This window comes from Quercus robur, chromosome 7, assembly GCF_932294415.1.
Source record: "Quercus robur chromosome 7, dhQueRobu3.1, whole genome shotgun sequence".
NCBI lineage: Eukaryota > Viridiplantae > Streptophyta > Magnoliopsida > Fagales > Fagaceae > Quercus > Quercus robur.
This window is the reverse complement of record NC_065540.1, coordinates 45,156,041-45,183,790: the sequence shown is the minus strand read 5'-3', so window position 1 is coordinate 45,183,790 and position 27,750 is coordinate 45,156,041. Positions and strand designations below refer to the sequence as shown.

The 27,750-nt window shown below is 33.8% G+C and overlaps 3 protein-coding genes and 1 pseudogene across 4 annotated transcripts; 3 read left to right on the top strand and 1 right to left on the bottom strand.

Annotated features, from left to right (window-relative positions):
- The first annotated feature begins 2,508 nt into the window (after window positions 1-2,508).
- On the top strand, window positions 2,509-4,900 carry LOC126691492 (glucan endo-1,3-beta-glucosidase, basic isoform-like). Its single transcript, XM_050386530.1, has 2 exons — window positions 2,509-3,096; window positions 4,851-4,900. The coding sequence occupies exons 1-2, from the start codon at window positions 2,601-2,603 to the stop codon at window positions 4,898-4,900; spliced, it is 546 nt and encodes a 181-aa protein (XP_050242487.1). The 5' UTR covers window positions 2,509-2,600.
- A 6,902-nt stretch (window positions 4,901-11,802) lies between these two features.
- LOC126693630 (glucan endo-1,3-beta-glucosidase, basic isoform-like) lies at window positions 11,803-13,748 on the top strand. Its single transcript, XM_050389683.1, has 2 exons — window positions 11,803-12,062; window positions 12,650-13,748. The coding sequence occupies exons 1-2, from the start codon at window positions 11,957-11,959 to the stop codon at window positions 13,597-13,599; spliced, it is 1,056 nt and encodes a 351-aa protein (XP_050245640.1). The 5' UTR covers window positions 11,803-11,956; the 3' UTR covers window positions 13,600-13,748.
- Window positions 13,749-16,752: 3,004 nt separating this feature from the next.
- Window positions 16,753-18,854, top strand: LOC126690930 (glucan endo-1,3-beta-glucosidase, basic isoform-like; annotated as a pseudogene).
- Window positions 18,855-19,419: 565 nt separating this feature from the next.
- Window positions 19,420-23,246, bottom strand: LOC126693629 (protein IQ-DOMAIN 12). Of its 2 annotated transcripts, none has more exons than XM_050389682.1 (6): window positions 23,022-23,246; window positions 22,479-22,605; window positions 22,085-22,369; window positions 21,114-21,338; window positions 20,505-20,636; window positions 19,420-20,341 (listed from the first exon to the last, which is right to left on the bottom strand). In XM_050389682.1, exons 2-6 carry the CDS (start codon window positions 22,533-22,535, stop codon window positions 19,829-19,831), a joined length of 1,212 nt encoding a protein of 403 aa, XP_050245639.1. In that variant the 5' UTR covers window positions 22,536-22,605; window positions 23,022-23,246; the 3' UTR covers window positions 19,420-19,828. The 2 variants fall into 2 exon arrangements, with proteins under 2 accessions (XP_050245639.1, XP_050245638.1); XM_050389681.1 differs by having other exon boundaries at window positions 23,029-23,246.
- Window positions 23,247-27,750: the final 4,504 nt, after the last annotated feature.

Sequence of the window (27,750 nt, the reverse complement as noted above, 5' to 3'; positions counted from 1 at the left end):
ATTAATTTTTGACAAGGAGTAAACTTTCCTTCTATACAAAGAAAACTTCAAAAAAGTAATCAAGTTAACTTCTTTTTCATGCCATGAAAAGTCAAACAGGAACCAAGTCCAAATAGGAATTTGTTATAATGGCTTTAATGTCACTACATTATAAGCACCTTGCCCATAACAACACTACTATTAGCCAATTCTTAAAGTAGGTGGCAAACAATGTATCATGCACTCCAGCCACTATAATCATGTATATATAGTATGCCACCTATTCAGTTTTAGTGTATGTGAGAGTGCCGCATCATTGTTTTCTTGTCTTGTGTCATTAGTAAAATTTAAGGCAAACTGTGGGATTTGGGTTTCTTGAGGTAGTTATTGTGCTACTATTGTAATCTGCTTGAATTTTTTCTTGTCTTGTGTCTTTTGTTAAAGTTTAAGGTAAATCTTGGGGATTTAGATTTCTTGAGAAGAAGAGAAGATTATTAAAAGAAGAATTCTCCTAGGAGAAAATTAATTTTAGAAGAAGAGCAATTTGATCATTCTATGGATTTTTTTGATAATCGATCATTCTATAGAGTTAAAAGAATACCCAGATGAGAGTAAGAGAGATCATGCGTTGTAATTATTATTGAATATAGTGGATTTGATTTCTCTTTCCGTAGAGATAGGCTACTTGTTAAACCACATAATTTCTTGCGTTTTTGTGTGCTTGGTGCTTTATTTGTCTTTTCTGTTATTTGCTTCAATCTATGAGTGTTATTACACAAGAGATACTAGAGCTTCTACTATTTGCACAAATGATATTTCATATTAGAGTTCTCACTATCACACAACAATATCAGAGCTTCTGTTACTCAATGAGGACCTCGTAGAAAGGCAACATGCTATAATGAGAGATCATTTATATAAATAAACATTCTCGCAACGCAATGTAGAGAAGCCTAAATTTTCCAAAGGAATGACAAAGTCGAACAAAATAACAACTAGTTAGACGAGCTCTAAGTGACGCACTTGGTTGCCATAGATAATTTTGTATAACTTAATTTCCATGGAGTGCTTGTGATGGCATGACTACTAAGCAATCGATTTCCATGGAGTGCTTGACTAGCTATAGTAACTCAAAAATCGATCTCAAGCACAATTTCTATGTTTAGGCATGTTTCATTAATTTCTATGTTCATTAATGTATTGAATATCATTAATGTTTAGGTGGGTTCATTGAATGCTTTTCATTCCAAGCTACTATTTGTGATGCTGATGGCTAGCATAGACATAACAGGTCTCTCTCTCTCTCTCTCCGCCACAGCTTGATGTGTGGTCTAGTGTAAGTGGTGATGAACCCACCTTTTTTTATCCACTATTACAATCAACCACTATTGAGGTGATATATTATGATTGATATACAATAAAAGTAATGCCAATTAATGACCCTTATGAAAGTAATGTCATACTAATCATGACTTGCCATCCCAATATTGTGAAAAAAAAAATGTAAAATTTGTTGTGTACATATAGCATTGTTGGAACTTGGAACAATTAACATGTGTGATATGAGATCATCATATAAAACCAAAAGATTCATTATATGTACTATCTATACTTTGTCTATTGTATGCCAAATGTTACCTTAAAAAGAAATTATTTATCATCCAATTCTATTATCATATTTTTAATTTGTTTTAAAAGCATGATAAAACTATAATTTTTAATCTTTTAAAAATTATTTAACTTAGAAAAATAATTTTAAATCATCTTGCATTTGTTTAGCATGATAATAATCGATATGTGTAATATTAAATTATAGCTGGGTTTGGATACGGATGAAAAGCAACGCGTTTTGCATCTGCGTTTTTTTTTTTTTTTTTTTTGAGCCTTGATTTTTGACTTTTCTGTCAATGAACTATTCACACTAGCAAAATAAGTGGTAGACAATGCACACCAGTGGGTCCCATGCATTGTTTATAGGACCCACAAACCTTACTTTTCAGCAACTTTTTCATTAAAAATGAGTTCCACGGCACTATTCATACATTTAAAAATTATTTTGCTACAGTGTTTTTAGTTTTCAGTTTTCAGCAAAATAAGTTGTATCCAAATGGACCTTATATCTCTTTGCAATTATAATTTTGATAATATTAATCTCTTAAAAAGTGGTTGGAATATCCTAAAATTTATTTCATTCTAATCATCATCCATTCTCCTCTCCTCTACTTTCATCTTATCTCCCTCAATCCAAACATAAGATCAAATGCTAACCCTACGTGTATGAAGAAGTAAAACCAAACTAGCTTCTCTAAACCCATAGTTTAACTTTAACCTAATGCTCTCTACACAGTACACACCCAACTTTTGTGCCCAATCTCAAATCCATCATTTGTCAATAACCATTCCATCCATATATATAACTCTTCTTTATATAAATAAACTTAAATTTCAACATTATATGAATCTAGCAATTCTTAACCGTAGATTTATTAAATACTTTGTGAGCATATGATGGGAATATGGATAGAAATTGACATGTTGTTCTATCAAAATCAGCTACAAAGATAGGTGTTTGCTATGGAACGCTTGGCAACAACTTACCATCCCCAGGAGAAGTTATAAATATGTATAAACAATATAACATCGGAAGGATGAGACTCTATGACCCAAACAAAGATGCTCTCCAAGCCCTTAGAGGCACCAATATTGAGCTCATGCTTGGTATCCCTGATAAAGAGCTTAAACGAATTGCTTCAAGCCAAGACTACACAAACACATGGATCCCAAACAATGCACAAAACTATGGAGATGTCACATTCAAATATATTGCAGTTGGCAATAAAATAAAGCTTGATGATCCATATGTACAATTTCTTTTCCCTGCTATGAAAAACATTCAAACTGCAATTTATAATGCTAGCCTTGGAAAAAAGAATCAAGTCTCTACTCCCATTAATCAAGCGGCCTTTGCAGAGTCCTACCCTCCATCAAAAGGTTCCTTCACATCTGAATACCAATTTTTTCTTGATCCTATCATTGGCTTCTTAGTGAAGTATAAGTACCCATTACTCGTTAACATGTATCCATACTTAAGTTACATCGGTGATACTAAAGACATTCGTCTCTCTCTCTCTCTCTCTCTCTCTCTCTCTCTCTCTCTCTTTATATATATATCATTTATTCTTTTTTGATAAATCATTGTATTTTTGTATATAATACTATTTTGGGTTGATATGATTTGGTAGTGTGTTTGATTTTTAAAGTTTTCGGTCACAACTCTTCTCTCTCCCTGTTTTTAGCTTTTGTTTGATTTTTTTTTTTGACATAATACTTAGTTATTTTGGAAGTGAGATTTTAAATTTATATCAAAATACAATGTTGGCTATGTATTTGAATGTGTCTATCAACTATTAAAATTAACCACCCAAAATGAATATGTATAGACAATATTTTAATTTTAACGTTTCATTGATTTATTATTTAGTTATAACATCAAAATTAAAGTAAATGAATATGTAAATTTAAAACTGCCTAAGATGAATTGTAAAGTCAATATATTTATATATTTAATATTTTCAAAAAATTAAAAGTAAAAAATAAATAATAAAAAGAATAATGATGTGACCAATGATGTGACGAATGAGAAGGCTCAACAGGAGCGTAATAACAAAAATGTGATATAAAGATCCAGTTAAAGGCAATTAAATCTTAATAAATAAAAGTATATGTAGTAAAAAAAAAAAAAATTAATCATGTTTTCTTTATGTTTTTATACAGATTATTCTTTCATTTCGATAGGTGAAGTGTTCAATTTTAGACATAAATTCTACTTTTTTCCTACATATTATTTTAAATATTAAATTTATAATATGGTATAATCTCTTAGAAATGTCTAAGAAATATACAGTTCCAATCTCATATATTCATATTAGTAAACAAAATTCAATCAATAGTTTGAAACTACTCCTACAATAAGAAAAATTATAAATATAATAATCTCTTTTTAAGAGAATGAAAATTTCGAATAATATATTTGAAACTCAAACAGTTTAGTTGTACAAAAAAACAAATTAGGAAAATATAATGCACGATAACATAATTTATCAAAATATAGACCGCCTAAAAAATGAATAATATCAATCAAATAAATCCAAATAATAAAATGATGATATATTTTTTGAGATAAATAAATGAAAAATAATTTTAAAAATTGTTTAAGTTTTTGGGAGAACAAATTATTTTCCATAAAATTTATAGAACAAATTATATATTATACCATAATTAAATAAAATTATCTATTCCCACGCATCGCATGGGTCTGCGACTAATCAATATTATATATAAAAGCAAAGACCTCATGTGAGAGTGCATAAGGTCCTGCCACGTGGCACTCTAATATTGCATTTAACCATTTTTACCTTTTTTTCGTTAATTTTTTTTTTTTTTTTTTTTTTTTTTTTTTGTTACTCTTACCCAATAAATCATAGTAACTTATTTTTACTATTATATACAATTAGCATTTTTTACCTCTTTTTATTAATTTTTTTTTTTTTTTTTTTTTTTTTACTGTTACCCAATAGATCATAGTAACTTATTGCATTTAACATTTTTTACCTTTTTTCATTAAAAGTAGACTAAACCTTATGAAAAACTCAGGCCCAGTTCTTACCTTACATATTATGACCCAAGTTTGACAATTCTCACGTGTAAATCAAAGCAAAAACTCTTACCCTCTTACAAACTCTCTTCTTCCTCCCCCACGTATAGATGATACTTCTAGAAAATCTCATTCTCATAAAATATCTCTTCATTTTTCTCCAATTTCAATTCAATATGCTTTTGTCTATTAATAATATTCTATGCAATTTATGCAGACAAATTCTCTGTCATCGACCAGTGCAACAAAAATATATATAAATCTTGAGATCCCTCAGGTTGTTGAAATAATTGAAAGCATATTTCCAAAATTTATAATAACAAAAAAGTCTAATAAATAGCTTATACTATCTCACAAAATGCCATTAACTTAATATTTTCTTTAAAAAAAATTCAATGATAGGAATGGTCAAAAACATGATCCTATTCAAGAAATACCAAAAATACATGCAAAACAATTTTCATAGGAGGATTTATCTTTAAATAATATGAAGACAATAGTAAAGATAAAATGCATTGAATGAGATCCTATGAAACAGGTTCGTTAATAATTTCAAATTATACTCATCATTTATGTAAAATAATAATAATACATCATATTATTTACATTAAAAAAATAATACATATTAATTTCAAAGTTCATTGCAAGATGTGAATTGCTAGGGTATTGCAATAATAAGTAACATTGATACAACAATGGGTTGGTATTACATTTTGTGCGTATTTTGTGAAAGGAATGTCAAATTACAAGCAGCATCATTTTGGTATGCAAAATGTAAAACAAAAATAAATCTTTCTATCCCAAAGTTAGAGGAACTCACATTAACTACATACTCTCCAAATATTTATAATATATTTATCTCACTATAACTACTATGGGTCTGTTTGGATAGAACTTATTTTGCTGAAACTGAAAACTAAAAACTGAAAACACTGTAGCAAAATAATTTTTAAATGTGTGAATAGTACCGTGGGACCCATTTTTAATGAAAAAGTTGCTGAAAAGTGTAATTTGTGGGTCAATGAACAGTGCATACGTGCATTGTTCACTGCGGAAAGTCAACATTTGCGGTTACTGTTCAATGAACAGTAACCGCAATACTCCAAAACGCGTGAAAAAAAAAAAAAAAAAAAAAAAAAGAACAAAAACGTAGGAACAAAACGCAACGCAGCTTATAAGTGAACCCAAACACACACTATATATATACAATTGCAAACTACTTCAGATACAAGATTCAAATTGAAGTTTTTAATGCAACCAACAAAACAAAGTTTGTGATATTTGATTGAGATGCTGAGAAAATCTTAAATAAATCTACAAGATCGAGATCTTGCTGAAAAATAAACTAAGGTACAACTTATTTAAATTATTGTAAAAATACTGATATTGGAGAAGGAATCCCACGTGATTTGAAAAAAAAAATTAGAAAAAAAATGGATTTCTCTACTTCATTTGAATGAATTCAATCTAAAAGATGGTTTTGAAAATTATATAGTTGCTAAGATTTTTGATGTGCCTTCAAATGATAAAAAGATATGGAAGGAAAAAAAAAAAAAAAAAAAAAAACACAATTCAACATGCTATATTAATTCTTTTTGCTGCACTATTCCAAAATTAACAAAAATAAAAAATTTATAAAAAACTTTCACATCATTGAAATTTTTTTTTTTTTGAGAAACAAGACTTTGCATTTCAATCAGTTAGGCCAATAAAGTCGGCCTCTAATACAGAGGTAATATCTGGTGGTACATCTTCCATCCAGACTTGATAATGGGAAATAGAGTTTGCTCTCTTTGCTAAAGCATGAGCTACAGTATTACAATGCCTGCGAACATGGGAATAATGTATCTCTGAGAAACAAGAGGCAAGATACTGTATGTCTTGAACTAAATGACCAAAATGGGATAAAGTGTACGAATTGTTTTGGAGGGCTGTGATGAGAACTTGCGAGTCTCCTTCAAGAATCACTCGATCAAAACCTGTCTCCAAAGCCAAAAGCAAATCTCTCCTGGCTGCCATTGCTTCAACCTCAATGGCCGTGAAGGGAAGCGTAGCTCTTTCGGTGAGTGAGACCATAGCTTGACCCTCGGAGTTCCTAAGAATCACGCCCAATCTAGCACACTGCTCTGCTGCAAACAACGCTCCATCAAAATTCAGTTTGTAAAGTGGATGATCCGGAGGAAGCCATCTTGTCGGTTGGCGTCTCACTGGTATATTGTGAACTGTATTGTGGAGTGCGAATTCCCGCAACCTTTCCTTAGCTTGATGCAGCACCTGATCAAGGGAGATGACTGCTTTTCTAAGTCTGAGGTTATTTCTACGGTTCCATAGAGTCCAAATCACCATGGAAAAGAGAGTCGGGTCCCTGTTATCTGCAAAAACACAACCAGTTAGATCAATAAAAGTTGCTGCCTGGCGAAGACTGTCGTGATTCCACAGAGGAACTTTGTTCCACAAGTCCGACAGCTTTGGACAATGGAACAGAGCATGGCACACGTCTTCATTGGCTTGCTGACAGCTTTCACACGTACTGCTAGTGATGATTTTTCGTTGAACCAGGTTCGTCTTAGTAGGCAAAGAATTTTTTGTTGCTCTCCAAACTAAATTCCTCACCTTACTCGGAACCGGTAAACTCCAAATCGCTTTCCACAGAGGTTTGAGTTGATCAGTATTTGACTGACCCGGATGCAAGTTCTGAGCTTCGTGCTGCAAAAATTTATATCCAGATTTTACTGAGTATTCTCCAGTAGGATTGAAGGGCCAAAAAAGCTGGTCAGGTTGAACCGTGTGACTGAGGGGAATTTTTTTAACCATTTCAGCTTCAAAATTCAGCAGGGTGGTATCAATAACTTCCACTTTCCATCTTCTATTTTCTTGATCAATGAATGAACTAACCTTAGCATCAGCCAGGCTTGCCACACACGGGGATACCACCTTAGGTGCAAACTTATTGGGAAGCCAACGCTCCCCCCAAATAGCTGCAGATTTTCCATCTCCAATCCGCCAGATTGCCCCCTTTTTTATTACTTCTCTGCCTCGTAGAACACTCTTCCAAGCATAAGATGATGAGCTTGGGTTAGTCGCCTCCATGACTGAACTATGGGGGAAGTATTTAGCCTTAAATACTCTATAGAAGAGCGAACTCTTGTCATGCAGCAGGCGCCAAGTCTGTTTAGCTAGCAAGGCGTCATTAAATTTGGAGAGGTCTTTAAACCCCATTCCCCCTTGAGTCTTTGGCTTGCACAAGTCTTCCCACTTAATCCAGTGTATTTTTCAGCTATCTCCTCTTTGGCCCCAAAAAAATTTTCTGATTAAACCTTCTATCTCATGACATAAACTAACAGGTAGTTTAAAGCATGACATTGTATAGGTCGGTAAGGCTTGGGCCACAGCTTTAATCAAAACCTCACGGCCGGCTTGGGAAAGTAGTTTCCCCTCCCACCCTTGCAAATTTTTCCATACTCTTTGTTTAATGTTATCAAAACTTGCCTTCTTTCCTCGGCCTATAAAGGATGGTAGTCCTAAATATTTTTCGTATTGTTGGACCACTTGCACCCCTAAAGCGCCTTTAATGGAATCTTGCATAGCTTGAGACGTGGATTTGCTAAAAAAGAGTGTGGTTTTTGAGCGATTGATTTGTTGCCCGGATGCTCGCTCATATATGGCTAGTATTTCCAAAAGCTTTTGGCATTCATTGTCATTTGCCCCACAAAAAATGAGGCTATCATCTGCAAAGAGTAAATGAGTTAGCCGAGGCCCGCTTCTACAAATGGATACTCCCCTTATATCTCCCAAGGTCTCAGCTTTCTTCAACAAGCCATGAAAGCCCTCAGTGCACAAGAGGAATAAGTATGGTGAAAGGGGGTCGCCTTGACGAAGCCCCCTAGTAGGTGTGATATCTCCATGGGGTTCCCCATTGATTAAAACCGAGTATGTGGCTGTGGTAATACATTCCATCATCAGTTTAATCCAGGACTCTGCAAATCCCATTTTCTCCATCACTTTCCTCATATATAACCATTCGACCCTATCATAGGCCTTGCTCATATCCAGTTTCAGAGCCATATAACCTGTGGTACCTGCAGAGTGATTTCTCATATAGTGCAAAGTTTCAAAAGCCACCATAATATTATCTGAAATTAAGTGTTCCGTCATGAAAGCGCTTTGATGTTCAGAAATAATATGTGGTAAAAATTTTTTCAACCTGTTTGCCAAAACCTTAGAAAATACTCTGTATAAAACATTGCTTAGGCTAATAGGCCGATATTGTGAGACATACTCCGGATTTTTAACTTTGGGGATAAGGGTGATAAAGGAATGGCCAAGAGCACTAGGAAGACTACCAGTATTTAGATAGTGTAAGATAGCTTCAATAACATCATTACCTACTAAAGACCAATAGTTTTGGTAAAAGAGTGGAGGCATACCATCCGGGCCGGGTGATTTGAGGGGTGCCATCTGTTTTATTGCATCTTCCACTTCCTGTGATGTAAACGTTCCTGTCAACTCCTTATTCATGTCTTCGGTCACTGTGATGGGTATTTGTTCAAGGATGTCATCAAAGCCATTTGGATTGCTTGATGTAAAAAGGTGTTGATAAAAGCCCACAATTGTATCAACCACACGGCCTGGGTGAGTTGTCCACTGCCCATCTGCATCATATAAACCTTTCACATAATTTCTTCGACGTCTTTGAGTGGCTTTACTGTGGAAAAACCGAGTGTTTTTATCACCGTCTTTCAACCATTGAATTTTAGACCGTTGAGCCCACATTTGAGCCTCACGATCCAATAGTTTATTAATCTCGACCTCAAGCTGCTTCATACGTCCATCACTTCCTCCTTGCATGGCTCTTTTTTCGGCTTGCACAAGTTGTTTCCTTTTCTTCTCTAACTCCCTACGTACGCTCCCAAAACACTGTTTACTCCATTTTGTTAATTCCAGCCCACACCGATCCACTTTCTTCAGAATTTTTTGCCCACCATTTGCATCATATGTATCCTTCCACACTGCTTCTATCGTCTCCCCACAGCCTTTGTCGGTCATCCACATTTGTTCAAACCGAAAAGGCCGGTTTTGTCTACAGTCCATACCGTCAGGTACTATCCATAGTGGCTTATGATTTGATGATGTAACATCAAGATGGTAGACTTTAGTATCTGGGAAAGTTTCCAACCAATCCGCCGTAGCTACTGCCCTGTCAAGGCGTTCCCAAACTGTGTAGTGCGCGAAGTGTTTATGCCATGTAAAATTTGAGCCAATGAAACCAAGGTCCAGGAAACCACAGTCATCCAATACGTCTCGAAAAGCCTGCATCTGTGCATGAGGCCGAATCCTCCCACCCAATTTTTCAGATTGCCGAATTACTTCATTGAAGTCTCCTGCGCAAATCCAAGGTGTCGACCCTCTGGATTTTAAAGTTTTTAGGCAAGCCCATGCTTCATGTCTATTTTGTGTAGCAGGTTCCCCGTAGAAACCTGTGCAAATACCTACGAAAAATCTTAGCAACAAAGTCCAAACTTTGTAAGATCTAATCAAGAATCTCTCGGTGCCAATTCATTAGTAATTAATACAAATGATGCAACAAAAGGAAAAAATGATGAAAGCTCAAAAATTGAACAAATATGGATGGACTAAATTTCAAATGATGAAGATGGAGAAACTGATGATGACAACAAGCATCACCATACCGCAATAACAAAGCATTGAAGAAGAAAAAATTCGTAATGAAGCTTTATATTACATCACATAATAAAAATCAATAATATAGAATGAATTAATATGCTTTTATCAACTTTTATTATACAATATTACTCCAAGTTGTTTTCATTATTGCTCATTACTTGAACAAAATAATTATAATAGATATATGTGTGCAATTTATAATTGTTACTTTTTATGATGAACTCATTACTACAAAAGTTTTATAATAAATATGCTATAATATATGTATAATATTTTCCAAAAACAAATTTACATAAAACATTATAACATTACCCGTGCATTGCACGGGAAACTTACTAGTTTGGTATAATACAAATATTTTATTCAAAAATATATACATGAATTAGAGTTCTGACACCATCATAGTTTTACATATTAAGACCAAGGCATTTGCTTCATAATCTGTTTGAAAAATTCTGTGGCATCCTGCGGAGTCTATCAATTCTTAAGTCCATTACAGAAAACTTTTCTTGTATTACACCTTTATCCACTAGAAATCCTAAAAAAAATACCCAAATAATAAAAATATAAAATAAAGGTTTGAAACATGTTTTTCCAATAAAACCAATTGCATCAACTAACGTATATCATTCTTGATACGTGTATGACAATAGTAGGACAGTCACCCCTGTTTTAGAAGCTAACAAGCTCTATTTTCAAAATAATGTAAAAGACAACCAAAGAAAGACAGTCATTAGATAGATGTTGCGGGCTAACTAACACCTATACTAAATCTTGATGATTAGTAGTAACTCCGTGTTTTTTAAAGTAAAAATCTCCCCATGCATATGCGAAATACTTTCAAGAACGCACGTTTTATTCCACATCGCTAGCTTAATGGGAGTCCATCACAAAAGCAAACTGGCCCTCCCACGGAGTCTGGGCATTGACAACTTACTCAAGCTAAGCATGTGAACTCTTGAAATCTTGACTGTTAAGCATTTGATTGTCAACTCAAAGTCAAACCACATGCACGGAAGTGAGAGAAAGACACCCCATGAAAATGGAATCGATCCGAGTATCAATTGTCGATCGGCACTTGATGACAGAAGTAAAGTGTCGATTACGAAGCTTTGACAACCGATTGGCAGTTAAGCTTCTCCAAATGACCGGGTTTCTGCTATCGCAGGACAGAACCAAATGTTGTTACCTAGGCCAACATGTGCCCATGATGACCTCGTAGAAACTAGAAGGCAACAGCTTAGGAATGAGATAGGTAGTTTTAGTAAATAAATAAAATACATTCTCACATTGTAATGTTGAGAAGCCTAACATTTTTCAGAGGGACAAAGTCCAAAAAAAAGAACAACCAGTTAGACTTGCTTTAAGTGACGCACTTGGTTGCCATAGATAATTTTTTTATAACTTAATTTCTATGGAGTGCTTGACAGGTTAAATTGTGGTGGCATAACTACTAAAGCAATCGATTTCCATGGAGTGCTTGACCAGCTATAGCCACTCAAAAATCGCAATCTCAAGCACAAGCATCTGTCTCCATAAAAAGACCAGCTATAGTCACTCAAAGAAAAAATCGCAATCTCAAGCACAAGCATCTGTCTCCATATATAAAAAGAGTGTTTCGTGGCATAGTTCTCTTCTATGTGCTTTTTCTCGATGGCCAAGTCTTATTCAACTGGGAAAAGCCCATCAGCAATGTCCTTGATGCTATTGCTTGTGATGCTGATGGCTAGCCTAGTCATAACAGGTCTCTCTCTCTCTCTCTCTCTCTCTTATGTTATACATTATGCTCCAAAATCAAAACTAATCAAATAAAACCTCTATATGATCAATTTATAAGTTCTTATAAATAGTACATATTCCATATATCCTGAGAAGGATTTTGATTCTACACATTCAACTCTTTAACATCATGCTTATATTCTTGCACACCATATGTAAAACTACCAGTTACCACCGCACTTGTTGGGCGAGTCTACACCTCTCGAAGCCCTAAGGCCAATTTGAATGGAGGGGGAGGACTTGGGTTTGAGCTTGGGGTAGCAAGAGAAAAGTTATCTTAGGAGTTCGAGTACTTTTTTTGGGATGGCCATAGGCCTTACACCAATAAGACCTTTATTTACTCTCCTTGGATACATCATGCATGCACAACCTCAAATCAATCATTTTTCAATTACCCTTCCATCCATATATATCGCATTTTCTTTATATAAATAAACTTAAAATTTCAAAACTATATGAATATCCAGGGAGTTCTTGAATGTAGATTTATTAAATATTTGGCAAGAATATATGGTTAGTACATAATTTGACATGTTGTTCTATCTAAATCAGCTGGCCAGATAGGTGTTTGCTACGGAACTGTTGGCAACAACTTACCATCCTCAGGAGAAGTTATAGATATGTACAAACAATACAACATTGGAAGGATGCGACTCTATAACCAAAACCAAGATGCTCTCCAAGCCCTTAGAGGCACCAAAATTGAGCTAATGCTTGGTGTCCCCGATGAAGAGCTTCAAAGCATTGCTTCAAGTCAAGATTACACAAACACATGGATCCAAAACAATGTGCAAAACTATGGAGATGTCACATTCAAATACATTGCAGTTGGCAATGAAATAAAGCCTGACGGTCCATATGCACAATTTCTTTTCCCTGCTATGCAAAACATTCGAACTGCAATATATAATGCTGGCCTTGGATATAAGAATATTAAAGTCTCCACTCCCATTTATCAACCTGCCCTTGCACAGTCCTACCCTCCATCAAAAGGCTCCTTCACGTCTGAATACCGATCACTTCTTGATCCTATCATTGGCTTCTTAGTGAAGCATAAGTACCCATTACTCGTTAACATGTATCCATACTTCAGTTACATTGGCGACACTCAAAACATTCGTCTTCAGTATGCTCTTTTTACTTCTCCATCAGTCGTAGTGCAAGATGACGAACTTGGATACCAAAATATTTTTGATGCCATTTTGGATGCCTTTTACTCAGCATTAGAGAAGGCCAATGGAGGGTCTTTGAAGATCGTTGTGTCTGAGACTGGCTGGCCCACTGAAGGAGGACAGGCAACAAGTTTTGAATATGCAAAGACTTACAACTCAAATTTGATTAGGCATGTGAAGACAGGGACTCCAAAGAGGCCTAACGAGCCTATAGAAACTTACATTTTCGCCATGTTTAATGAGAATCAGAAGACTCCTCCTGGTATTGAGAACAATTGGGGGCTCTTTTATCCGGACAAACAGCCTAAATACCAAATTGAGTTTAATTAGAATGAGCAAGTCTAGCTAGTGCACTTATAAATAAGGAAAGCTTTTATGTGTATTATCACTATAAATAAGACTTGTAGTCCCTTTGCATGGCAGGGAACCAAGTTTATTGTATTTGTATCTATCCAAGATGTGAAAATAGTCTTAATAAAGTGTTGTTCTTGTCACAATATGATCATCTCTTTTGCATGTTTGCATATTTGGTACAATACCACATTCATTTTGTATTCAAAATTATAAATGAATCGGGAGTTCTGACACCATCATAGTTTTACATATTAGGACCGAGGCCTTTGTTTCTTAATTTGTTTTAAAAATTCCATGGCGTCATGCATGGTCTATCAACTCAAATCCATTACTGAAAACTTTTAAATGGCCATAGAGAATCAGGATGCTTCTATTCCATGGTAGAAAATCATGTTTGAGAGAAATTTCCCATGATTTGTTCATAAGAACACATTTCTTTAAAATGAAGGATAAGTGGAGATGTAAAGACATTTCAAAATAGGTTCTTCCAAACAAGCTACCATTCATTCCAATTGTATACCAAGGAACTCTTTGCTAAGCTTAGGATTTAAAAAAAAAAACACCACCAAGAATATAGCAATAACAAGGGTGGAAAAAGGTATTTATCAACTTATGTACCTCAAAGATTAAATGGCTTTCACTAGAAACGAGATGTGGCAAATTCTGAAACCCTGTCACAATTTGTTTTTCAATAAGAGATTTTGAAGGGTTGACAAAAGCATATATGATTACAACAATAAATTTTCTCAAAAACTTGATGTGCATAGTGCGGAAGCTACAAAAAACAAAATACGTCTACTTCAAGAAAAATAACCTTGAATCTCAGAAGGATCTTTGAATTCACAAGGAGAAAGGGTATGGATCATCCACTAGAAAATAGAGAAACAAAATTCTTAATTTTTATTAAACTAAATCTGAATATTTTTAAATAAAAATAAAAAAAGACTTGAAGACCTATTTAACGGCTCTCTAAAACTTGACAAATAAGAAAACATATTCTAAAACTTATCATAATTAATACCCTATTGATGAAACAATTCACTAAACTCACAATTCTAACCAATTTTTATATTATATTACATATGATTTAGATCAAAAAATGGTAAGCACGAGCAGGTATAAAGAAATTCCTTTAAATAACTTTCTAATTTTTTCAGAAATAATTATTTCTGTAAGGGCACAAAATCTTTAACGGCCCAACAACGGTGTAGGGCTCGCACACGGAAAGTCCCTCACAATAATATTTGTAGAGAGTGGGATTAAAAGGCCAGCGTTGGATCACAGGGGGACATTTCGGGCCAGACTTTAGGTGAACCAACATGAGATGATGCTTTGGGCTGGATGTTTAGGCCCATCAATCTTGCGTCTAGGAGGATTTGGCTCCTCGGATCATGTCCGAGGAGCGATGGTGTTGTCCTCGGTTACCCGTCGGCGGGTTTTTAGGTGGTGTCCGGCATGTATTCTCCAGACATTCTCTTTCATCAAGTCTTTTTTAGAAGCTAGATGGGAGCGCCCCCTCCTTATTAGTTTATCTTTCCTTTTATACTAGCCTACGTTTGTTGTTCCCCGTCCACGTGTAGGGTCGATCTTTCCAGGACAGATATCTGTCCCATCAATTTAATCCCAAAATTACTGTAGATGATCCATAAAGCCTAAGATCCCGGCTCTGTTAGGGGCAGTGTCATGTCAGGGAAGGGTATTAAAGACAACTTCCCCAGGATATTTTCTGATCTTTCTAGCGTACTCGTGTTTCATTCCTATCCTTGAGATTTTGGGCCTGCCGAGGACGAAACCGTCCTTGGCTATGTCTTCGGGCTATTTTTATGTTTCCTAGTTTCGAGCTTGGGCCCTGGCCCCCTTCAGTTTAAGACCGGTGGGCTTCCCATAAGCGTGTGGGCCGGACCCATAAATTATTGGACCCCACAATTTCTATAATCTAATCTTTTATTTTATTATTTATTTTATTAATAAATTTAAGTAATAAATAATTATTATTATTAAGAATAAATAATTAAAATAAATATATAAATAAGTATAAGGGTCTCTTCTCATAACAAGACTCTAATTTGACTTTGAAAACATTAAATGCATCTAAAATCAAGAAAATAATAATCTAAACCTAGCTAAATTTAAAAAATACGTAAAAATACCAAAAATAATAAATTACAAAAATTAAATTATATATTTTGTTCAAAACTTCGCAAAGGCAACAAAATAGGATGATATAAAAGCTTTATTGTTATTCATATTGTCCCAACTCCTAACACCTTTATTGTTATTTGTTTAAGGATAAAATTTTGCTACAAACTTAGTTGTGGTCAATAGTTACAACTTCTACTAAAAAAATTAACATGTCTACATATTTTAAAAATACAGTCGTTAGATTGCATGTTATTTATGCACATACATCAAATTTTGTGTCAATCGGTAATATTAGACTACAAAAACTTGAAATTTAAACATTTGATTGATAATATAGCTATTGATCTTTGATCTTCTAGAAATTTTGCAAGTATGGAAGATAGAAGAAGAAAATATGATTTAATGATGAATTTGTAAAAATTCACATTTAATAAAAAGACATCGGGTGAAATTATAGTTTTTCACTACAACTAAATTTATAGCCAAATTTTATCATTTGTTTAAATCCTTGAGTGTCACTGCACAACAAGTGAAAGTTTCTACTATTTGAAAAAAATGGTATGATAGTTTTCGCTATGGCACAAGTAGTATATATCAGAGCTGCTATTGTCGCATGACAAGACCAAATGTTGTTACCCAAGTCAACAAACATGTGCACATGATGACCTCGTAGATAGATCATTGTAATAAATAAATAAATAACATTCTCACAACGCAATGTAGAGAAGCCTATAACATTCAAAAGAACAACCAGTTAGACCAAGTGATGCACTTGGTTTAACTTAATTTTCATGGAGTGCTAGACGGGTTAAATTGTGGAGGCATAACCACTAAGCAATCCATTTCCATGGAGTGCTTGACTACCTACAGTCACTCAAAAATCTCAATCTCAAGCACAAGCATCTCTCTCTATAAAAAGAGTATTTGGCAACATAGTTTCTTTCATTCCAAGCTATTAGTCTTCGTTTCTCTTCTATGTTTTTCTCAATGGCCAAGACTTATTCAACTGGGAAAAGCCCTTCTGCAATTTCCTTAATGTTACTGTTTGTGATGCTGATGGCTAGCCTAGACATAACAGCTCTCTCTCTCTCTCTCTCTCTCTCTCTCATTTTATGAGTTCTAATACTCCGTACGTATTCCATGTAACCTAAGAATATTTGAACAATTACAATAACTGTAGATACATAAAAAACTTCACAATTTTTGAAGTTAGTAGGTTGTGATTGGTGTAAAAGAAAATTAATGTCACCGGTAATTCTATATGAAAATGATATTATACTAATCGTAACCAGCCACCTCAAATGTTGCTAAAGAAATTGTAAAATTTGTTATGTAAGTAGCGTTGTTGGAACAATTAACATGTAGGACATAAGCTCGCCTTAGAAAACCAAAAGACTAGTTACATGTACTCTCTATACTTGTCTATTGTATGCCAAATATTACCTTAGTTATAAAAATTATTTATTATCCAATTCTATAATCATGTTTTCTGTTTGTTTTAAAAGCATAATAAAACAATAATTTTGAGTATTTTACAAACTTAAAAAGAAAATATCTTTTAACCTTCTTAATATTTGTTTAGCATGATAATGACAGATATATGAGTAATTTCATATGTCTCTTTGGTAAAATTGATCTAATAGAAAGCTATAGGTATGAATGATAGTTTTACACTATGTTTGGAATGGAGGAAGACAGAGGGAGAGGAGATGAGAGTAGAGTAGAAAGTGTTTGGAATATACTATTTAATACATTCTAGTCATCTTCCATTCCCCTCTCCATCTATCAAAACATAGGATTAAACACTAAGAATATGTGTAAATTTAACTTTGTGTATATAATGAAGTAAATTCTAACTAGCTTCACGACAGATAACTTCTATTAGACTTTGTATTTCTCTAAACCCATAATTGGACTTTAAGCTGATGCTCTCTAAATAGTACACACCCACCTTTTTGTGTCAAATCTCAAATTCATCATTTGTCAATCACCATTCCATCCATATACATCACATTTTCTTTGTATAAATAAACTTTAAATTTCAATACCAGATGAATCAGACAAACTATAACTGTAGATTTATTAAATACTTTGTGATCATGTGATGGGAATATGGATAAAATTTGACATGTTGTTCTATCAGAATCAGCTGCCAAGATAGGTGTTTGCTATGGAATGCGTGGCAACAACTTACCATCCCCAAGAGAAGTTATAAATATGTATAAACAATATAACATCGGAAGGATGAGACTCTATGACCCAAACCTAGATGCTCTCCAAGCCCTTAGAGGCACCAATATTGAGCTCATGCTTAATATCCCTAATAAAGAGCTTAAAAGAATTGCTTCAAGCCAGGACTACGCAAACACATGGTTCTGAAACAATGTGCAAAACTATGGAGATGTCACATTCAGATATATTGCAGTTGGCAATGAAATAAAGCCTCACGGTCCATTTGCACAATATCTTTTCCCTGCCATGCAAAACATTCGATCTGCAGTTTATAAGCTAGCCTTGGAAAAAAGATTCAAGTCTCCACTCCCATTAATCAAGCTGCCTTTGCTGAGTCCTACCCTCCATCAAAAGGCTCCTTCACATCTGAATACTGATCACTTCTTGATCCTATCATTGGCTTCTTAGTGAAGTATAAGTACCCATTACTCGTTAACATGTATCCATATCTTAGTTACATTGGCAATACTCAATATATTCATCTTGAGTGTGCTTTTTTTACTTCTCCATCAGCTGAAGTGCATGATGGTGAACTTGGTTACCAAAACATTTTTGATGCCATTTTGGATGCCTTTTACTCAGCATTAGAGAAGGCCAATGGGAGCTCTTTGAAGATCGTTGTGTCCGAGACTGGTTGGCCCTCTGAAGGAGGGCAGGCAACAACTTTTGAATATACAGGCCTTTACAACAAAAACTTGATTAGGCATGTGAAGGAAGGGACTCCAAAGAGGCCTGACGGGCCTATAGAAACTTACATCGTTTCCATGTTTAATGAGAATAAGCGGACTCCTGCTTACCAAAAAAATTGGGGGCTCTTTTATCCGAACAAAATGCCTAAATACCAATTGAAGTTTTAACAAGAATAGCAAATCTAGCTAGTGCACTTTGGAATAAGGACAGATTTTTATGTTTATTATCACTATAAGTAAGACTTACCTGAAGGCCCTTTACATGGCAGGGCATCAAGTTTATGTATCTATCCAAGATGCTAAAATAGTCTTAATAAAGTATTGTTCTAATCACAATATGATAATCTCTTTTAGATGTTTGCATATTTGGTACAATACCACATTCATTTTGTATTCAAAAGTATACATGAATCAGAGTTGACACCAACATAGTTTTACATATTAAGACCAAGGCCTTTGTTTCTTAATCTGTTTGAATAATTCTATGGCATGCTGCTTAGTCTGTCAACTCAAATCCATTGCAGTAAACTTTAAAATGGCCACAGAGAAATCAGGGTGCTTCTTGTCCATGGTAGAAAATCGTGTCTGGGAGAATTCCCATGATTTTTCATAAGAACACATTTCTTTAATGATAAATAAGTGGATATGTAAAGACTTTCCAAAATAAGTTCTTCCAAACAAGCAACCATTCATTGCAAATATATACCAAGGAACTCTTTAGAAAACTTAAGAGTTAAAAAGAACTCCACCAAAAAAATAGCAATATTAAGGGAAAACAATATAGCAACAACAACAACAACAAAAAAGAGAGAGAGATTAAATGGCTTCTACCAGAAACGACAAATTCTGAAAGCCTGTCAAAGTTCTTTCTTCAATAAGAGATTTGAAGGGTTGACAAAAGCGTAATTACAGCAATAAATTTCTTCACAAGCTTCACATAATCTTAACTTGAAGTTTCTTTAGCGTCTTTTTAGAACCAGTGAATGAACCAGCAAAATTCCACCAAAAATAAGGACCTGCTATCACTGATTCAAACTTAGGCGTATTGTGCTATGTCCACTAAATTGAATATCTTCGGGAGACCCCATTGACTGAATTTATTGCTTTATATTGAGGAGAAAAGCTGATGCATATTAAGGTCACTAATTGCTATTCATGCTTAAAGATATCTGCTGAGGAACACCTCTCTTTCTGATGGTACTAATGGGTTCACTATCAAAAGAAGACCAAAAGGATAGCCCATCTTTAAAAGTGTGATCAAAGCAACTGTCCAGGTATCCCATCCGTTGCTTTGGTGTGCTTAAAGACCTTGTTTTTGCCTTGACAGATTCTGTTGCACTCAGGTAAGTAGGAAAAATAGGAGAATTTGGCATCAAACTGTTATTACCAGCTGAATTCTGTTTTGCATGACAGAAAGATCTCCGTGGGAATGACCATTGTGAATCCAGTCCAAGAGAATCTAGCTTTTGTTCATTTCTTGGTTTAAGTTGTGTTCTTCCATGCCTTTCACCCAGAATGAGCACTGTAGGATTAAAAGTATCTAATCCTTCCCTATTCCAAGCCTCTTTTTCCATCCATTGTTCTAGCTGGCAGCTATTTCTTCCAAATTCCTTCTTGTCATCTGATTCTTCCAGCATATGAGTATTTCTCCTCTCCTGAGAAACACAATTTGTTGCAAAACGCAGATATCAACAGAAGAAATTTAATGCCTCTTTCTTTTCTAGTTGTCAGTGAAACAGGATAAAAGAAATGTGGAAGCAAGCAACATTTAGGAATGAAATGCTTTTCTCTATTTCTAGTCATAACAGATTGAATTACCCTGTGTGAAAATGAATATTTCTTCATGCGCTCTCTTTTGATAATGGCCTCTTGCTTTCTTAACCATATGGCTTCCATGTCTTCCTTTGAAAGTATGCTGTGATCCCAGTTTCTTTCACGGCTGCCTTCAAGCTGTTGATAACAAAATCTTGAGTGAATCTAATAAGAAAACATCTACACATAGTTGATTTACTGCCTCATTAAATAATGACATTTTCACAGAAACTTCAAGTTAAAGACATTCATACACGTTAATTCTTAAACATGCAACTGATTGGAGATCTTTGTCAAAGTCATTTCTCTATACAGATGGTACCACCTACTTCTAGGAGTTTTTTTTTTTTTTTTTTTTTTGGGGGGAAAAAAAAAAAAATCTCTCTAAAGGTTGAAACTTGAAAGGCACTACGAACACGGAAAAAATATTGCTTTGTGATCCACTGAGTTCTTTCATAAACAATAACATAAAAGGGCCACTAGACTCTTGGTTCTTCAGAGCTCATTCTTCTTAAAAGGGTTTTTTTTTTCTTTTTTTCTTTTTTTTTTAACATTCTTAAAAGTTTCTTTGAGAACACTTCAAAGGCATTCATCAAAATTGAAATATCTCACTACCTTTAAGTCCTCTTCCAATTCCTTTTTTTCCCTGATAGACTGTTTCTTATCACAATCTTTACAGGTTTCATCTGGAGTAGGAATCCTCCTTTCCTGGACCTCTGCCTGTCTTTTTGCATTGGGTGGCAAGCACTTTGATGTGACTGCTTGGCGTCTCACAGCACGGCCACGTGCTATGGCTTGAAGTCTTACTAATCCTTTCAATGCTCTGAATGCTTTCCTTGCCTGTTCCGCTCCCATTTGGAATTCAAATTAGGCACAAGAGGCAAACATTTTTCTTTTTCCATTTTTTTTATGTACAAAGTCAACACATGTGAAATCCTGCTTTCAAGTTCAGCTATCAGAAATTCAACTAATTGACATTAATACTAGGGGCCCATACTGTTTTGAACATTAACATCTATAGAGAAATTAGCCTGCCTTATCAGAATTTAGATAAAAAATTTGAAATTTCAGGAATATATAAGAATTTTAGATGCGTAATTCTTTTTTTAAAATCAATTTGGCTAATATTTAGGATGACAAGAAAAACTAAAATGAGTGTCCTTTGTAATATGTGACGGAAAAAAAACACTGTTTCTTACGGTTTGTGATTCTCTAAATCCTCAAATTGTTATTGCTGTTGACATCCCCATGCATTGTAAAAGCCTCTCATTATCTTTAAGGAGCATGTGAACAGCTTGAAATATTTGGAGGTCTTTATAGCGGAGTGACTACCAATTGACACTAGATTTTCCCAAGCTATTTGCTCAAAATATCAGTTAAAGTGATTTAAAGAAAAGGGCAGTTATCAACTGATTTGTAAAAAAGTAAACAAGACCGATTTGAAGGAAAAAGAAATACACTAATAGACATTTAAGCTCTACTGAGATTGAAAACCTTTGCACTTGAGTGCCAGAAACCATTCTAGAAGCCTAAACAAACAAAAATTACTTGTGGAGAAAGATAAGCAAATGTTTAGAGGAGCTCACAAGATGTGCACGGTAAGCACTTTGAATTTTAATGGCAGCTAAGTTTCTATCTTGCTGTATGAAATGCTGACAAGATTGAGATGCGCTTGTAAGTCGGACAACCTCAGCTGCAGCATGGGCAGCAGCCACTGCAGCCTCAGCTGCAGCTGCTGTTGCTATGGCAACAGTCAAAGCATGCTTTCTCTGCTCTTCTGTTGCTTCAATTAGTGTTCTCTGTGGTGCTGTAAGTGCAGGGTACTGCTTATATTTAACCTTTTCTAAAAGCCATCTCCGCTTCTTTGATTTCTGACAATGAAAGGAACAGAAAGATTAGTAAAGAGGAGTACTAGAAATCACCATTTCATACAATGAAAGCAGAAGGATGTAAATCAACTTTTTCTAGTTTCATCTTCACCTCAGAAGTAAAGAGCCTCCTCACCCAACCAAACCAGCACTTGTTCTTTTTAGCCATTGAAGATTTATATGATCATATTGACCAAATTCATCAACATCAGTCTATATTCTTCAAGTAGGCCCTATATCTGAGAAGGAAAAACAAAAACAACCATACCACATTAAGTTCAATAGAAGTTTAACAACCCAAGGAAAAACTTCTAGATAATAAAGATGTTTAATCAATTTTCTAGAGAAAACACACTGGGAAACAAATAATTGACCCTGTTTATGATAGAATTTCAGTTCATCAAAACCATTTTGGCCTGACTGAATTCGGAAGTACAAACATTTAACAATTTCAATACCATAAATGTTTTTATTCAGTTGATAATTATGAGTGCAAATCTAAAACAATCACTTACTCATATTCTAAAAAAGTATACTAGTACCTTCCCTTTTGCTTTATCAAGTAAAGAGAATCATTGATTCAACCAGAAAAAGATCACAAATGATAAGAAAGAAAGAAAAAATGCTAAAGCTTCAAAACCAAGAATTGACTCACTTTATACCTTGTTGATGACAAATCCCAAGTGGGATTTTCTCAAGCTTTTGGTCAGTGTTGCTTTTCAAGACCAAAGTGACTCAAGTAATACTATGGTTGAGGAAGTGAGAATGGAAGCAAGAACATTGTAGGAAAAGGGAAACCCATTATTACTCTATGGAGTTTAAAGTGAAGTATGAGGTCTTAGGTGTTCTTATTATGGGTTGTTTATGCAATGTAGGTACTTTGAGATGACTGATGAGGCTTGTCACTTAAGAGTTAGCGTCTTCAATTTCATGAGGGTCCCTTTTGCCTCCCTTTCGCGCTATACCAACTGTCACTTTCACAACTGCCCCTGACCACTTCAAACGTCTGTTTTTGTCAATTTACCTTTTTTAACCTCTGTATTTCCCACCCACCAACCATCTTAAAAAACACCTTATTATAAAAAACAAGTAAAATACACTGGATATTTATGAGGATTGGGCCGGCCAAGCCAAGACATTTCAAAACTGATAAATTTGGACCAAATCGTTATTATCTTTCTGCTCTTTGTCACGGTAATTAGGGACCAAATTGATCAGTTTTAAAATGTCTTAGACCTAATTGTTATTAGTCCAAACCTCAAGAGTATTGACTATAATTTACCCTAAAAAAGAAGAAGAAATAAGGGCCTTAAAACATAGTTTAGAGTAAGAAAATTACTACCATGAGAGGCCTGTAGCTTATTTGGTTTGCACCTCTTAACCGAGACATCCAGGATTTTAATTCCTCTACTCCAACTATTGAATTATAAAATAAAATAAAATAAATTAGGGAAATTGCTGAACGATTACCTATTTTTTTGGTCTGGATTTGGTGAATTTATGGTTTCAAATTACATTTTGCTAGATCAATTCACTATTAGGAATATATGTGTTGCATTTCTAAGTTTTGTTTAAAAGGTGAAAACATAGGATTTGTTCGATTAATCTGAGCTTGAGAAATGATTTGGGTGAATTTTCATGAGTTCGTACTACGTCTTGATAGGTCAAGTCATAATTAGAAAATATGTTAAATTTTTAAGGTCGGTTTTTTATGAGTTTCTATGAAGAAACCAATATCAGAGAAAAAGGACAGGAATTATGAAAATTGTTGTTTAAAAGGTGAGAAAAAACATGGGATTTGATCCGTTAATACAAGTGATTGTTTGTGGGAATGAAAGGTTCCTCTATTATTTGACAGGAGACAATCTACCTAAAGTTTTTATGAATTTCTTACCCAATAAATATATAGCTTCTTTCATGTGGAAAGTACAATTTCTTTGTGGACCAGTTTGTAGTGATTATTGATTAGCATAGCAATGACCTGCTCAAGGCTTTATTTAAAGTTTAGAACCTAAGAACATATTATGACACTGAGAAATGTACAAGTTATGGTTTTGCTCCTCTTTTCCTTGCTTTCCTTCCCCTTTTGTTATATAATTTTTGGCTAACCACTATGTTTAGAGTTTTTTGAGCACCTAATATGTAGTTTCATCATTCTACTCACACCAAGTAATTACAAGAACGAGTCCGTTGGGGATGGCCCCAAGAAGCTAGCTAAAGGTTTCAAACACATCCCTTCCTAATTTAGTCCATTTCCATGTTAATTCAAAAATAAAATTTAGGGTAAATTATATTTAAACTTTACCCTTGTGGTTCAAATTAGTGGGAAATGGGCAAAGATGTCAATGTGACTCATTATGCAAGCTATGAATTCAAGGTAGAGGGGTTGCATAATTAAAACCTATAATTTCAAAAGTTTCAAATTAAACCTAGAATTTTAAGACTGTTTCAAATTAAACCATATTGTTGTTGTTTTTTCCAAATAAAAATCTTGTATATTAAAATTTGTATTAATTTAATCCTCTAATAAATCCTTCAAATCAAACCTTAAAGCTTTAGAGTATAAATTGATATGAACTTTTTTTTTAAGAGATAATTACAATATATTGCTAACCCCGCAGCTCAAACCCTTTTTCCTAATCCCCTAAGCACTTTGTGCATGGGAGGTGCCAGTTCAATTACAAGGCCTTTGGCAATTTGATATGAACTTGAAAGCTAAGGATTTGTTTTGAAACAACAAAACTATAAAGTTTAGGAACTATTTGGTAAGAGTATTTAAATATAGTTTTTTTATTTTACAATCCATAAAATGGTGCCCGCACTTGAATTTATTGTTTGGCTAATATTTTCTACATATAGTTTTCAAAAAACTATATCCTATTTTCCTTATTTAAAACAGGATTTTGAAAACGGCTTAGGAGGTGCTTTCAGGATACAGAAAATGTTTTTAATGACGTAGTTGTAAATAAATTGAAAATAGTGAACCTCACATATTTGTCCAAACTCTTTTATCTCTTAAATTTAGGAGTTTATCTTTGTCACAAAAAGAATTCTTACACTTCAAATATGAAACTTATCATTAAAAAAAAAAAAAAAAAATGATGAGCTCTATTCTCTTATCATTATCCACACACACACACACACAAAATTGTAATCTACAGATTTTACATGTTACTTTTTGTAAATATATATTTTTTAAATCTCAAAAATAGAAATGGTCTTCCAAACAATTATTTTTGTTTTTAGTATTTTGAAAATTGTTCTTAAAAGTTGGAGCCAAACACGTAAAATATAAAAATTATTATCTGAAAACTAGTTTCAAGTTCAATTTTTTTAAATTGTTTTTATAATGTTTTGAAAACAAAAACAAAAATCCTCCTACTGATCAGGTCCTTAATTTTTAACAATTGCAAATTTCAACATTTAATTTAAAACTTTTGAAATTACTAAATTTAATTGAAACTACCCCTAAGATATATATTTAAAATGTAATTTACCCAAAAATTTATTTCACAATAGGATTAGAAGCATATTAAGTTGATAATAAATAGCTCAGACTCAACCTTAGTAAAACTTTGTTTATATTTGTCTAATGAAATCCAAATCAACCTTTTCTGTTCACAAACAAACTTGTGAACATGGAGCTTAGATTATTTTATGAAACGTAGATATACCGTTAGAGATTTTTGTGTCTAAGTTTATAGATTAGATTAGAAGATATACAATATCTATGAATTTAACTTAATGATATATATATATATATATATATTAGATGAGTAATATAAATTATTTAGTTCATGGTTATATATGTTAGTTGTTAAAATTGATTAATTTTATTTATAGGTTCATAAATGAAAAAAACTAATTTCACATCTAAACTATAACTTAAATTAATATAGCTATGAAATTTTAATCATGATATTTTCTTTGTACAAAAAGAACATAAGTTTGTGTGTCACTTGTTGGATGATCTGGAATTGCGAAATAAATTGTTCTTTTGGATAGGATGTGTTTTTTGGAAGTGGCATGGATTTTGGAGGATATTAAGCTGATTTGTGAACAATTTGTTGGTATATCCTTTGTTTTTTTTTTTTTTTTTCTAAGATACACTTTACTTGTGTTGCTCTAGTTCTTGCTAGAGTTGCAAAAGAGAATGAGGAGACCATTTGGTTAGAAGAATGCTCATCTTTTCTTTTTCTTATTGTATAGCATGATATTGAATGATAAAGTCTACTATCATTTTCTCTAAAATTAAAAAATAAATAAATAACATTTTTTTTTTTTTTGTGAGTAGAGAAGAACATAAGCAATTGTGAACAGGTTCAATTAAAATATAATTGTAGAGATTAATGTCATATTGTTGAAAACACTAGGAAGTGTTACCAATTGAAATACAGAGCCCTTGAATACATTCATATAAAATTAATGTCATGGAAATCCTTACCCCTAATGTTGTGAACATTTTAGGAATTTGGCTTTAATTCCAGTGAGTTTGGGGAAATTTGTTATAGTATTGCTCTTAGAAACTGTTTGTTGCAAGACATTTCAAGGCACAAAGTTTCTTTAAAAATAGTCAAATTTAGCTATATGGTTGTTAAATTTTTAGGTAGATTAGATTAAACATATGTCATTATTCAAAGCCAATGGCAAGATTGGTCCCCTTTTCTTTTATCATTAGCCATGTGAACTGGATTTGACTTGTCCAAGAGAATGGAACCTTAGCCCTTTGCCTTCACATTATGGCCCAGCACAGTGAGACCCATATTGGCTTTTTGCTAGTTAATGTTTTGAGACGGAAAGTTATAAATGTTGAAATTCCTGTAATTAACATAAAACTCTTTTTTTATGGATGGGGATGGCTTGGAATTTGCTTAACAAATTTGGGCTGACATGAGTAGTCCCAACTGGAAGAGATTAAAGTGCCTTTTGAGCTGTTTAATGGCCCAAGTAAATGACCTCTTCTTCATTTTTTTCTTTATTAATTAATTTTTATTGAAAGACAATAATGGTAGACTACACAATGGGGTAGCCTTCCAAGCCCTACCTAACCTTGAGTTTTTTTTTTCTTGGGTGGCCAATCTCCGAGGCTCTTAAAACAACTGACTAATCTTTTGGTGAATATAGTCGTCTTATCCCACACACATCGGATAATAACGAACATAAAGTACTTAGGTTGGCGTAAAGTATTGGTTAAGAAACTTAAACTCAAGACCTCATTACCTTATTTATCAAATAAGGGGTATGTTTTATTGATCAAAAGAGCTACAGTGATGTAAAGAAAATTGGGGAAATTTTTCTTAACCTATTCAAAATACCATCATAATCAGTGATTTGTAAAGAGAAACTGATTGGTCCAGCTGATCAGAGCAAGAGAACTGGAAAGC